The sequence below is a fragment of the Schistocerca americana genome, chromosome 2 (genome assembly GCF_021461395.2).
Source record: "Schistocerca americana isolate TAMUIC-IGC-003095 chromosome 2, iqSchAmer2.1, whole genome shotgun sequence".
In the NCBI taxonomy this organism is placed as follows: domain Eukaryota; kingdom Metazoa; phylum Arthropoda; class Insecta; order Orthoptera; family Acrididae; genus Schistocerca; species Schistocerca americana.
The window spans coordinates 701,404,592-701,420,069 of NC_060120.1; the positions used below are offsets into that span (position 1 = coordinate 701,404,592).

At 43.9% G+C, this 15,478-nt stretch overlaps 1 protein-coding gene across 1 annotated transcript in view; it reads right to left on the reverse strand.

Moving 5' to 3' along the window:
- Positions 1 to 673: 673 nt before the first annotated feature.
- LOC124594355 (outer dynein arm-docking complex subunit 4-like) overlaps positions 674 to 15,478 on the reverse strand; it is a 60,012-nt gene continuing 45,207 nt past the window's right edge. The window contains exons 5-6 of the mRNA XM_047132723.1: positions 7,610 to 7,873; positions 674 to 822 (exon numbers count right to left, since the gene is read on the reverse strand). Of these exons, the coding sequence (XP_046988679.1) occupies positions 674 to 822; positions 7,610 to 7,873 (413 nt within the window). The remainder of the gene's footprint in view (positions 823 to 7,609; positions 7,874 to 15,478) is intronic.

The window sequence follows — 15,478 nt, forward strand, 5'->3', positions numbered from 1 at the left end:
AGAAAAGAATGACAGCACGCTGGATCGGTGGGATGATCACTATTGTCTCAACGATCGCGGTTATTTTGCATGAGTGACACACCGATGCATACCGATTCCACACTGAACGGCCTTCGAACGAAACTTTTTATCCGCTCCTTACAGTCAATTGACTATTATTTTGTTTCTGTCATTGTTAGAGTTTGTAACTATGAAAGTAAGCAGTAGTTTACATGAAAGTTGGAACTCTTTTTTCCTACAACAACAATAACAATAGTAACAACAGACATTATACTTTTGTTTAGTTAGTTTCTACAAGTAAAAAGTTACATGATCTGGTAAGAAAATAGGAGATGTTTCATTAATCACTCAGAGTTTTTCTGTATGCGCTGTACATCGACAATATTTGTTTTATATCTTTTATTGGTAGTTGCATTCAACAAACCTTTATCGTCTTCGTAAACACTTGCATAGTGGTGACAATTACACAGAAAGGGAACCATGTTTTTCAGGTAGCGAGGTGATAAACATGCAGTCATGAAAGTTGATAGTGCCAGGTATATTCAACATGGATATTAAATTTATTGATGAAAATTGTATGACAAATTTGACTTATTTGTTAATTCATTTAGTAATCCAATAATTTTGTTTCTTTTGCACTGGAGAGATACGTTAAGATTGTTGAAAACATAGGCTAGTTTCTGTGTGTTTTCAGTTTCGATGCGTTAATGCTGATTGGGTACTGTTGTCGCCAGAACTCCTGCCGCGTTTTTAGAAACGAGACCGCCTCCTCAGCTTCAGCAGCTATGATGCTGGCACCGTTCGGCTGCAGACTGTTTATATCTGCAAAATAAAAGCTTACGTTAATTCGTTGAAACTTTCGTAATAGGAAAAATAAGGACCGACTCCGTCTGTACGTTCGAAACATCTGTCGTGTGAAAGCCTTTGTGTATCAAAATTATTGTGTTTGATTTTAAAAGCGCAAAATGTGGAGAGACGCGCCTCCGCAGCCCAAGTCGCTAACGCCGCCTGTGCGGTGGCTCTCGACTCGGAGATAAGCCGGTTCAAATCCTGGTGGTGGAAACTTTTCACTGCCAGTGTTTGGCCGGCTAGGAGAGAAGAGGCGGTGGCGTTAAGTTCCTGATCACCAGACTTTGAACCAATATTATGTTCATCATGTCATTTCTTCTTGACAGAGCGTAGGGAACGATGAGGGAGACCCGCACCGCCGTACTAACAAGGGAACCTCCCCATCGCACCCCCCTCAGATTTAGTTATAAGTTGGCACAGTGGATAGGCCTTGATAAACTGAACACAGATCAATTGAGAAAACAGGAAGAAGTTGTGTGGAACTGTGAAAAAATAAGCAAAACATACAAACTGAGTAGTCCACGGGTCACATAGGCAACATCATGGATCATGTGAGGTCAAGAGCGCCGTGGTTCCGTGGTAGCGTGAGCAGGTGTAGGACGAGAGGTCCGTGGTTCAAGTCTTCCCTCGAGTGAAAATTTTACTTTCTTTATTTTTGCATAGTTATTATCTGTCCGTTCGTTCATTGACGTCTCTGTTCACTGTAATAAGTTTAGTGTCTGTGTTTTGCCACCGCATCGCAAAACCGTGCGATTAGTAGACGAACGGACGTGCCTCTCCAATGGGAACCGAAAACATTTGATCGCAAGGTCATAGGTCAACCGATTCCTCCACAGGAAAACACATCTGATATATTCTATACGACACTGGTGACGGCATGTGCGTCACATGACAGGAATATGTTGTCGACCCACCTAACTTGTACACTTGGCGAATGGGTAAAAAGATTTTTCTACCTTTCCCGATTTAGGTTTTCTTGTGGTTGTGATAATCACTCCCAAAAAAGTGGTGAAAACATAAGAGTTTGTCACATAAACTGAAAATAAAAAATTAAATTTGTCACTCGATGGAAGATTTGAACCAAGGACCTTTCGTTCCACATCTGCTCACGTTACCACGAGACCACGGCACTCCTGCAGTCCAAGTCTCCTTGATGTTGCATATCTTCACATGACCTACTCAGTTTGTATATTTTGCTTATTTTTTCACAGTTCCACACAACTTCTTCCTGTTTTCTCAATTGATCTGTGTTCAGTTTTTCAAGGCCTATCCACTGTGCCAACTTATAACTAAATCTGAGGGGGGTGCGATGGGGAGGTTCCCTTGTAAGCAAGGTCCTAGTGGAGGTGGTTTGACATTGGGGAATGAATGATGGTGATGAAGACCACACAACACCCAGTCATCTCAAGGCAGGTGAAAATCCCTGACCCCGCAGGGAATCGAACGGGGACCCCATGCTCGGGAAGCGAGAACGCTACCGTGAGACCACAAGCTGCGGACTGCGCCAATATCCTGGATTAAATTCCAAACTTCCCTGCAATTTCTCATGAAGAGAGGGCTTGTGGTACCGATGATGGTGATCTGTCTGTCGGAAGAGGTCTTAAGGTTGGCGGCCCCATGATGCTATTCCAGGTTATGTGCCGGGCCTGAATTTCACCTTCTCCCTTCTGTTCGTCCATAAAAACATAAAATCTACACTGCACTGCACGCGCACACATCATAGTCATGCACACGACAAAGATAAACACTTGACTCCTCGTATCAGGCCAGAGGAAGGCAACGGAAAACCAACTTTACTACGACCTTGCTACGAACAGTGGTGCAGAATTCCTGCATCTGCTCCCCTATGCTTATTTCCTTAGTATGGTGCTACTTTCATTTGAGATTGTGGAGACAGAATTTGTTATCTCAATGGCTTTGGAGTCTGCGTCATGTCACGAGAAAAAGTAATACGAGATTCTATGCGAAACTGGGGAACTGATCCAATACGATAACTTTAATACAAATTTGAAAATTACACAAATTTCTGTTGTTGAGAAACAGGAGGTTAGTAAATCTACAGAATGTAGCGTTTTCTACTAAATGCATGCTGATGAGCTGTGTCGTAGACGTTCACCATAAGAAGACTGATAACTAGCTGTGGCTGGCCACAGAAAGTGTACTTTTGAAGCACTTTACACGTGACTTAGCTCCTACAGTGATTCTTTGTAGCAATATCAAATCGTTATGTGGCTGTGGCAAGTCAGAAGAATCGTACCAAGTAAGCACTGAATGTGGTGGGATATCAGGAATTACTTACATCATAAGGTCGCTTGGAGAGACTGCCGGTATTAGCATCCATGAATTTTATCTTCGTGCGTAAGTCACTTTCAAAGAAATAGATTATACTATGTAGACTACACAAGTCTACACAAACTGTGCCACAGGCAACTCCACGTGTTTTACAGGATGTAAACAAACCAAAGAATCTGACTAAAGCTAATGTTCAAAATTTTGTGTTGTAGCAGATATTTTCTTTGGTCAACTCTCGCATTTTCGAAAGTTGGACATTAATTTTATCGATTTAAATTACATTCATTATTATAAAGGTAACATGTATTCATTATTACATAATTAATATAAGGTATTTATAAAAGCTCTAAAACTAGAGTTCAAGATGATACTCCTACTTGTATATATTTCTTGGTACTGGAATTACGATTAACAGGTATAGTCTCGCTTAACACACATTATATATTAATTGTGAACTTGATATCAGAATGTAGCATGTTGATGGCTTCATTTAATCATAATATTAAGTTATGTGGCGTTTGGGAGGATGGTGTTGGGGTTTGTCTGAGTATCTGCAAAGAGAGAGAGAATTGTGGGTAGCACTGCGAATGAAAGGGGTTTTATGAGGAAATGCGTGTATGTACCTCTGAAGATGAGCCGTCAGGCAGCCTGAAACCGCCACAGAAAAATAAAAATTAAACCTTCATAAAAGTTGACTGGTTGCAGTAAATTCTGAAAAATCTTCATTAATCACAGTCGCAGTATTACGCATCCATCACAGATCAAAGTTTTATCCCTTGAGGTTTCCCAGGTAGAGTTGGGCAATTCAGGAACCCATTTCTAACACATGCTTGGTGTTTCCGAGAACTGATATCGAATATTCGAACATCAGGACCAATTGAGGTTTGGCTCATGACAGCAGCACGATTTCAGTGGCCCTATGCGATTAGCGGCCCAGAAGACATGTTGTTCGTTCGACCATGCAACATCGCATGGTCTTGCCACGTACTGTACACTGATTCGTGAAATGGGCTAGTCTACAGCAAGACAATATTCACACGGAGAGGTGTTCTAAGACCCCCGCGCACGCCAACTCACAGCAGCTACTGCGACTGATGAACTCGGGCATTGCGTTCAATTAGCATGGAATGACATACCTGCACCTTTTATCCAAGCTCAGTTTGGCGGGTTGGAACCGTCGTTGATGCCAGAGGTGGCAGCTCTGTGTACAAAAGTTTGCAACCCGTACAACCACAAATCACATACCAATTTAATCATCTAGTTTTCCTATTACGCTGTACACGCACAAAAAGTAAATTTATCGTTTGATTCAAATTTATTGACAAGCAGTGTAGAACTTACATCAGATCACTATCATCTTTTGTTTTTTATCTTCTTTAAATATTTTATGTTAATGAAGAAATGTTACACAGGCTGTCAGAAACAGCGTGATAAACTTTTAAGGGTGTTGCAGTGTACGTTTTGCTGAGAAATAATTAACAAAAAAATTCAATACGTTCGGCCGTTTCCGAGTTAATAGGGAAGTTAGTAAATCTGGCCGTTGCGCGCGCAAATTCTGCGGCCCGGCAGAGACGGTGTCGCCAAACGTATCTTTCATTTGTTTTCCTAAAAGCGAACAGGAGAGCGATACAGAAACTGGACATGGGGCGTTAGTAAGGATCGAACACGAGCCGAAGGGTGAACTGTCTCGTGCGCCATCATCTACGTATGAGTACAATCAACACAAATTGTGTCTGGTGAGCCGCTTGAATCTGCGCTCGGAACAGCCTGATTGCCAAACTTGAATGCTAATTGACTCGGAAACGGCCCAGCGTACCGAATTTTTTTCTTGACAGTTACTTCTCAGCACAACATACCCTGCAACACCCTTACAAGCTTTTCAGACTGCCACTGACCACACTGTATAACAAATTGACTGAAGAATGGCAACTCTGTCGTAGCTAGTTCTTACCTATCAGGGGGATCGTGCATAACTGTCCATCAGTCCTCCTTGCAAATAATCATAGGGAGGGAATATCTATGGAGAGGGCGTAGCGTACTGCACGTGTCGTCAACATGAAACCAAAATAGTCACACGAATTTGGCATAACGGTGTTGTTTAAATTTTACGCTATGACCGAACAAATATTTGCCCTGTTTTCACACATTTATTTATTAGTAACAGCAATTGCGCTGAACTGTTGCTGTTGCAACTTGAAATTCGTTAAAAGAGGAAAAGTTATGTTTCGTAAATTAGTACTAGAAAGATCTAATGACAGTTATCATAGAAGTAACAGATGCTTTATGTGTTGATTAATGTCGTGACACAGTGTAAGGGAACCAAAATATTTTGGCCTTATTTATGAGAGAAATACTGGATGCATTCGGTAGCGTCGGTGTGTACTCTAAGTTAATCCGTTGAAAGTATATGCATTTCGAGCAATGCCCACTTGTAGATAAAACTTGTGTATGACAATCTGCATAATTTACCCTGTTATTCTGTTTTGAAAGTAACTGTGTTTATTTTACGGTAATAATAAAATTCCTACGACATGGCGAACGCTTATGAGTGCTTAATATTTTATCTTCCCAAAGAATGAACAAAAATAGTACCGGGAAGTAAAAACAAAAGAAGTTCGTAGCTAAAAATACTTCAAAGTGTGACAAAACTACAATTTGAAGTTTTTTGGAACAGATTCACTTTGGCGTACAAGGAAACCATTTAGAAACGCCACTGAAGCATTATTGAGTAAAATAGCTTCGGGAATGCAACAAACAGCAGTTGAAGAAACATTACTAGTAGCGGTAACGCTTTGATAGTTTGAACATAAAGAGCGAGCAGCTTTGTTGTTTAACTTTTCAAATTTCAACTATAAAAACGTGCATATGTCTGAAAGACGCAGAAATAAAATTTTACCACCAGCATTTGACACATGTTGTGAATCCTTAAACAGTTGAGTCGTACAGGCCCTATTTTTTCATTTGAATTTTAAGCAATATACAGAGTATTTCAGAATTCTATTTACGCCCTTCTAGAGGTTGTAGAGGGGACTTAGTAGATCATGTTTTACCTAGGAACTCATATACGGAACGACATTCAAGATCGCTACGGCGCCTGTAAATGTAAGTATATACAGGGTGATTCCGTAATGACGTTACATACTTTCTAGGATGGTGGGGAAGGATAAATGTATCAATCTGGGGTAAGGGTAGCTTTACCGGAAACAAACGAGTCGAACGTCACAAGATAAACCCCTCTGATGCTTCTGAAAGTGGGATACATGTACTGGTAGTGTTGTTCCTAAGATTGTAGCCTAGGCAACTTCCAGGGGTGTTATATGGACCAAAACGAGAAAAAAAGTGCAGTAAACATGGGCTCTAATATGCGTATATGAGGAGCTATGAGTACTTGTTCATCTTCGCTACTGTGAAAAACATCTCCCCTATTGAACAACTGCTCATAGATCTTCAGCTATGCATTTTAGAGCCAATGTTTACTGGGCATTTTTTTCTGTTCTGGTCCGTACTGCCACCTCTGAAAGTTCGCTACCCTACAATCTTAGCAACAACACTACCATTACATGTATTCCACTGTCAGAGGTATCAGAACAGTTTTAACTTATAACTTTCGACTCGTTCGTTTCCGGTACAGGGGGAAAGAAATGGTTCAAATGGCTCTGAGCACTATGGGACTTAACTTCTAAGGTCATCAGTTCCCTAGAACTTAGAACTACTTAAACCTAACTAAGGAAATCACACACATCCATGCCCGAGGCAGAATTCGAATCTGCGACCGTAGCGGTGGCGCGGTTCCAGACTGTAGCGCCTAGAACCGCTCGGCCACTCCGGCCGGCCCGGTACAGTGAAACGTACCTCAGATTGAAACGTTTCCCCTTCTCCATCATGCAAGAAAGGTTCTAACATCATTACTGAATCATCCTGTATGTACATACATTTACAGGCGCTGGCGCCTAAACTTTGACGCTCTGTAGCGCCGTTGGATGACGATTCGGACATAGGATTGTACGTAAAACTTGATCTACTAAGTCCCTTCTACAATCTCTAGGAGTGTGTAACATGAATCGTGAACCTCTCCGTAGAATGTACAGTAATACGAAGTCATTCACTGTCTGGCGCTAGTATTTAAATATAAAAACTTTATGGAAGAACAAACTCCTTTCCGGCTCGTATTGATCCAAAGGTAACAACAGGGTTAAGCCAGGTACATTCCAGCTATCGAATGCAAATTGTTAAGACTCCTACGAAACGTGTGTACAAAACGGTCGGTAGATATTAGTGATGTTATGGCATTTAAAATCTGCAGAGAGCTTACGGACAGACCTTCCACCAGCCAGCAGTCGGTGTATTTCGGCGACAAAAATTCTGAATGTACACCCCATAAATATTCCCCCTGCAGACACGGACAACGCCATACGGCTGTACTGTACTGAAACAAGTGTCGGACGGCGTGTGGCCGAGGCGCACAGACCGGGGTTCTGCAGCAGCTGCTCCAGGTACTCCTTGTCGACGCAGAGCTCGCCCAGCAGGCGGCGGCCGCTGGGGGACCTGGCGCGCTCCCTAGACCGGCTGCCGCCCCCGCCGCTGGCCCCAGAGCCGGACCTGGAGGCGGGCCCCGTGCTGGTGGCGCCGCTGCCGCCTCCGCCGCCCCCGCTGCTCGCCTCCTCCTCGGACGGACGCCGGGCCGACTGGCAGCGCAGAGCCCGTCTCGCTTCGGGGCCAGTCAGCGCCTGTCCTGTACGTCACCAACACAAAGTACACTGACGGGAAAGGGAGATGCTACACCGCGAAGCGCCAGTCCGATTCTTATCAGAGTTTGTGGAACTGCTCTCCACATACCGCGTATTAAATGACATGTTCACTCCTTTTGAAACTGACATCGATCATCAACTTAAAAACAGGTGTAACCCCGACAAGCACGAATACAGACAGCCCTGTGTTCATTGTGGCAAACAGTCTCCGAATATCATCTTCAGGAATTTCTTGCCATAAAGTACTTCAAACATATGCTGTTTCAGTTCTTGAATAGTGCTCTGTGGAGGCTGGTATCCTAGTATACGTTTGGCTGACTGATCAGGAGCCTGGGCAGGTCAATCGATGAACGGTACATTCCTCAAGGCATCTGTGGTGTGAACTACAGTGTGCGGTCTTGCATTATCCTATTGGAAAATCCTGTTTGGTACCCTCCACTTTATAGGTTTGACAACAGGGTTTACCATGTGACTTCGTAGGCTTTCCCGACGTAATAATACTTGATAGGTTCCTCGGGTTTGCTGCCGCATCCTAAAATCGGCATGATTCGATCTTTCGGCAATCCATCTATCCACGATCTTGAGGAAAACGTTTCTGCTGCTGAGTCCCGCTGAAAGCTGATGCCAAAGCTGCAAATCGTGGTCCTATGTAGGCTTGCGTACCGTACATGGCGCGTTCGCCGCCCACTACAGTTCCACTTCTCTCAAAGTCCGTAAACTGCACGTGCTCGTCCTCTGTGCATGACATGGTTGGGTTGGGTTGTTTTGGGGAAGGAGAACAGACAGCGAGGTCATCGGTCTCATCGGATTAGGGAAGGACGGGGAAGGAAGTCGGCCGTGCCCTTTGAAAGGAACCATCCCGGCATTTGCCCGGAGCGATTTAGGGAAATCACGGAAAACCTAAATCAGGATGACCGGACGCGGGTTTGAACCGTCGTCCTCCCGAATGCGAGTCCAGTGTTTAACCACTGCATGACGTGGTGTCAGCTCCACCAGAAAAGTTCCAGTAACGTTAGTCAGACCCAATAGCCATCATGTACTTATGTTATTCTTCATCTGTAGGACTGACTTTTCTGTACTGAAAATAAGTCCACCTAAGGATGAAATTTTAATGAACGTATCCCCAAAGGCATAAAAAAAACAGTCGTATCAGTTTGGTGTTTACGGTGCAACACTTTCCATTTCAGTCAGTGTATGCGTGATTATGTTCATACGAGTATATGCAACTGACAACCACTGTATTAAAGCGCGTGACGTAATACACAGTTACTACAGATTTTTTCAATTATGTACTATAGCTGTGCTTTTCGTCATAGTATTTTGAAATTTAACAGCCACATCTTTTGTTGCAGAAGTTTGCGGCTTCTTCTACCAGAGTGCAGCAGTTAGTAAATATGTGGGAAAGGTGCTAAGAAAGCGTATGCTCTGCATGAAATTCATTCATGCCAATCTGTTACACTAATACAACGACACTTCAGAAACAGGTTTCACATGGACGCACCAAAGTGCCAACTCCATTTGGTGACAGTTTGCAGTAGTCTCCAAACAGAGCAAAAAGCGAGCTGGTCACTGTACAAACGACGTTCGGAAGATCTTACAGACAAGATTGAAACAGAACCGCTACTGACTGGAGTTGCTACAAGCTTTGGAACTCGAGGACAGAATCGGTTTCAGCCCTCTACTCGCATGGAACAGCGTATGGGAGGATGATTTTGGCGAGTAATTTATTTGTAGTAATAAAGCAACTTTCGTGAACGATGTTGTTAACAGACAGAAGGTGAAAATATGGGGCACATTAACGTCTCTCACTTTCGTGCAGTACCCTGGCGACTTACGACAAGTAAATGTGCAGCCCAGGGTTGTTAATCCTATACGCGGATTAGATCCGGCTCTGGTTCACCCCTGTGTCTCGGATGCTGGCGCACAATGATTTATGCTATACGAACAGATCTAATAATGTTAGTTTGATACTGATTATGAAAAAAGCTAAAACAGAAAAAAACGAGGTTGATTGAGGAAATCCTGTTGGATACAAACAACGATCAGTCCCAAAAATACTACTGATTAATCACTACTCAGAGTGCAGAAACAGGAAATAAAACTTAGGAGCCGGCCGCAGGTGGCCGAGCGGTTCTGGCGCTACAGTCTGGAACCGCGCGACCGCTACGGTCGCAGGTTCGAATCCTGCCTCGGGCATGGATGTGTGTGTTGTCCTTAGGTTAGTTAGGTTTAAGTAGTTCTAAGTTCTAGGGGACTTATGACCTCAGCAGTGGCGTCGCATAGTGCTGAGAGCCATTTGAATCATTTTTGAAAACTTAGGAAGCTTATTCAACTTTGATGCCATCTGTAACACTTTCTTTATCTTACAAAAGTTAACATTTTATAATGTTATGGATTTATTGGATTATTTTCACAGCTTCCTTTTTTTAATTTTGACTGGCATAACACAAGTTGAAAAATGTGATTTTTAAGCTAATTTTTGTTGTAGTTAGCGTAAAGTGTAACTCGCAGACATCGTTCTATGAGATGACTGACTGGTTAAACAACTCTTAACAGCCTAGGACTAAACCAAGATGGCCCCTGCCTCCTCAGTTTGAGACGTTATTGTGCAACCATGCCAACTGTACTGCACAGTTCATGAATCTACGACTGTATGGTTCAAATGGCTCTGAGCACTATCAGACTTAACACCTGAAGTCATCAGTCCCCTAGAACTGAGAACTACTTAAACCTAACTAACCTAAGGACATCACACACATCCAAGCCCGAGGCAGGATTCGAACCTGCGTCCGTAGCAGTCGCGCGGTTCCGGACTGAAGCGCCTAGAACCGCTCGGCCACCGCGGCCGGCTACGACTGTGTGTTGCGCAGTGTTGCACCCCATGCAGTTTATTTAGGTTACAACTCCTGGAGAGGACATCTTTTCAACCTTGAATTCATATACAGTTTTGCTCTATTCCAGAGGGGAAAACCGCATTTCATCTTTCTGGTAGATGATTTTGGATCCATAGATGAGATAACTGACGGTTCAAATGGTTCAAATGGCTCTGAGCACTATGCGACTTAACTTCTGAGGTCATCAGTCGCCTAGAACTTAGAACTAATTAAACCTAACTAACCTAAGGACATCACACACATCCATGCCCGAGGCAGGATTCGAACCTGCGACCGTAGCGGTCACGCGGTTCCAGACTGAAGCGCCTTTAACCGCACGGCCACACCGGCCGGCTGAGATAACTGAATACGCACACTGTATGCCATGGCCACGTTCTTCAGAGTCCGCTACAATCGCTTGACTGTGTAAAACTGAGTGTAGTCTCAGTAAGAATTGACGGGTCTTGTTTGTGCAAAGAAAAATAGTAAACTACGGTGTGATGCAGGGGGGGGGGGATGATAATTATGGTCATGATTAATTTGTGTTGGCTGCTGGAACAGCGTTAACGGCTGTACGACGAAGTGACAGAGACAACACAAGGCACCCTATTTCGGCAGAGTTCTGTAAAGGTTCGCTTACGCTACGACTGTAAAACAGTAGCGAAAGCGCCGTCGACCGGTATAATTTATCGTGAACGTCCTGAAAAAGTAACACACCCAGGTTACACTGGCTGAAATGGGACGTGCTGAACCGTGAACACACAGATCGGACGCTATCAAATTGATGCTCCACTATTTACATGTCTGTAGGATATGTCGATTGCGATTTAGTCGTTACGCGAGCTTGTTTCCAATACAGAAAAAAAAACCGTTTCTGCATTCTTAACGGTTCAAAATCTGCAGATGTAGAGGTAATTTCGGGAGTACCGCAGGGAAGCGTGATAGGACCTTTATTGTTTACAATATACATAAATGACTTAGTTGGCAACATCGGTAGCTCCGTGAGGCTATTTGCAGATGACACGGTTGTCTACAAGAAAGTAGCAACATCAGAAGACTCGTACGTACTCCAGGAGGACCTGCAGAGGATTAATGCATGGTGCGACAGCTGGCAGCTTTCCCTAAACGTAGATAAATGTAATATAATGCGCATACATAGGGGCAGAAATCCATTCCAGTACGATTATGCCATAGGTGGTAAATCATTGGAAGCGGTAACGACCGTAAAATACTTAGGAGTTACTATCCGGAGCGATCTGAAGTGGAATGATCACATAAAACAAATAGTGGGAAAAGCAGGCGCCAGGTTGAGATTCATAGGAAGAATTCTAAGAAAATGTGACTCATCGACGAAAGAAGTAGCTTACAAAACGCTTGTTCGTCCGATTCTTGAGTATTGCTCATCAGTATGGGACCCTTACCAGGTTGGATTAATAGAAGAGATAGACATGATCCAGCGAAAAGCAGCGCGATTTGTCATGGGGACATTTAGTCAGCGCGAGAGCGTTACGGAGATGCTGAACAAGCTCCAGTGGCGGACACTTCAAGAAAGGCGTTACGCAATACGGAGAGGTTTATTATCGAAATTACGAGAGAGCACATTCCGGGAAGAGATGGGCAACATATTACTACCGCCCACATATATCTCGCGTAATGATCACAACGAAAAGATCCGAGAAATTAGAGCAAATACGGAGACTTACAAGCAGTCGTTCTTCCCACGCACAATTCGTGAATGGAACAGGGAAGGGGGGATCAGATAGTGGTACAATAAGTACCCTCCGCCACACACCGTAAGGTGGCTCGCGGAGTATAGATGTAGATGTAGATGTAGATGAAGAATGGTGTGAGTGGATATTGGATGCCGGGTTTGTCCAACATTACTGGAACGTTTCAGCTGGGGATCGCAGCGCTACATGACTGGAGAACAGGCACGTGCAGCTTATTGCCTTGTTTCAGGTGTTAGAATGGTCGAATCACTGGCATGAGGGACATAGGGGCATCATACCGCCAGGTCGCACGGACAAACGACTGCAGTCCACCGACTGCAGAACGAGTGACGACTAGATGGGATGGGTACAAAGGTGCAGCTAGAACAGTAGGCGCGGTACTTCCAGAAGGATTACACCACGGCAATATCGTAGGATTGTTCGACTGGTTCTGAATGAATGACAACAGCTGAAATCCGCCCAGATTTTATGTTCAGAATGTCGCCACGAATCTTTGGGAACAGATTACTGGAAGCTGGGTCCAGATGTCGAGATGCAGTGAGTCGTTTACAGCCGATACCATACATCAGCCGACGCAGATTTTTATGATAAAGTGCCAGAGTCGATTGGGACACTGAGTAGCATTCTGTGAGACGTCCAGCGATAAGTCAAATTACTGCTTGAGGCAGCGAGATTCACGTTAACGCGCCCGTGAACGATCTGGTGAGAGATCACAGGAAGCAGCAATTCTCGAGAGCCACATCCTCCCAGCTCCAGCAATCATGCTGTGGGGAGCTGTGAGACCTGACAGCAGGACCGATTTGGTAACTGTTGAAGGGAGGCTGTCAATAATAGCAATAATGATAAGCCACGTTGTTCTATCCTCCTTGTCGAGCGTAAGATATGCCACATTCCACCACGATAATGCAAGACCCCATAATGCAGTTCTCAACACAGACGTCTTGAGGAATCCACGCATCCTTGACTGACTTGCCAGGTTCCGAAGTTTTCCACCTATAGAGTATTTCTTGGATTCGAGAGGAAGATGTATAACTTCATATCCACTTCCAGCCAACTATGTTCGTGAACTGTCTCACATGTGATTCAGGTACGGCAAGAAATTACTCGAGTTGACGTTCAGAGACTGTTTTATTTTCATGCCACAAGCAATACAAGAGTGTATTCGTGCCAGTGTATTCATCTCATATTGACATTGGTGACGAACTTCCGTTTCGAATAGAATGGTACTTTAACGTCAGCACGATGTTCAGTAGAAGTGGGACTGGTGCATCATCTTACATTTCCGTGAGTGGATGCAGAGGGCGGTGAGAAGTGCCAGTATGTATCTTGACTTCGTGCAGTTGAGGAAATAAATGGCTGTTTTATTGGTATCCCTACTTTGAAGCTGACGAAAATAACTGTTCTGATTATTGCCTTGTTTTGATCGTGAAGCAATGGCAGATATGAGCGGACACAGTTACACTAATGAGGAGTGTGGCGTGTGTGGGATGCGCAAATGTCCACACACAGTGCCAAGATTGACAGAGATAATGAGTGTGCTTGGATATCGCATGGTAAGATCCCAAATGGTAAAGCAAACCAGCTTGACTGGGAGAACGTGCTTTTGTTTCAGGCAGTGTCAGAAACACGCTACGTTGTTAACGTAAGAAAACGCGGCTGGAAACCTGTGGTGCCGTTGCTCAGTGAGCGGCCTCCAACGAAATCCATTCGCAAGAGAGCAGCCGTACTTCAAGTATCGTTTTCAACTGTTTACGACCACTTTAGAAAAATATTTCGCAATCAAAGGATTGAGACCAAAGTTTGTCGGTGAATTATTTTAGAATGGCATGGAGTATCGAGCTGAGGAAGTTCTTATTTCGTGCAAGAGTTGGAAAGACACTCACCACATGTTTGATATCGGTTGGGATGTCATCTTGATTTCTGTTACGATCATGTTTTTTTAATGATATGTGAATGGGAATTCTTATTTGGACATGAGGTTAACATCTTAGGTCTAAGACAAGCGGATTATGGATTGCGCATTTTAATAGTAAGACGCATGTGCGTCTTGATGCACAGTTATGAGGCCAGTGGACTGGGCGTGCATAAGCAATGTCTTAAAACCCTTTGAAATTGCTACCGGAAAATCCGGACCGCACCATCTCAGACAACTCGCTATGGGAAATAATCAAGTCCCATGCGGCTCAATGGTGGTTCAAGATTATCAAGTACTGCGCAGAAGTGTTGAGGAAGCCTTTCAAAGCGTAACTTCTGAGATACCCCAAAAGGTCTCAAGGAGGGCATGGAATCGCATTGATCTCTCTGTAAAGCATCGTTGTGCGCTTACATATCAGCCTGATATAAGTTTCTGTATGAAAGTACTCCAGTATTCAATACAGGGTTATTCATAAGTACCTCTGGAATCTCAGAAGTTGACAGTGTTACAACTAAAAGATATACAGAAAAGAAATGGAGTATCTCTCCAAGCCTTTAACTCGCACTACAGGTGCTCAGCATAGGCACCGTTTGTGATGTAACGAACATTAATACATGAATGAAATTCATTACAGTCATGACATTAATTGCCTGGGAAGGGGCGATGGATGGTCACTTTGCAAATCTGTTTATTGGGTTACCTATCCGTCGGTGCGAGCTATTTCGGTGCTACAACACAGAAATGATGATTTGTCTACAGAGACTCAATGATCAAAAATATCTCGACAGCCCTATCGAATACAGAACTGACACTAGATGTCACAAGAGGCAGACTCGCTAGTGTAACAGGTCGCGGGAAGTGTAGCGTTATAACAGCAGAATGGGTTGGTGAGGTTCAAAATGTCTCTGAGCGCTATGGGACTTAACATCTGTGGTCATCAGTCCGCTAGAACTTAGAACTACTTAAACCTAACTAACCTAAGGACATCACACACATCCATGCCCGAGGCAGGATTCGAACCTGCGACCGTAGCAGTCGCGCGGCTCCGGACTGAGCGCCTAGAACCGCGAG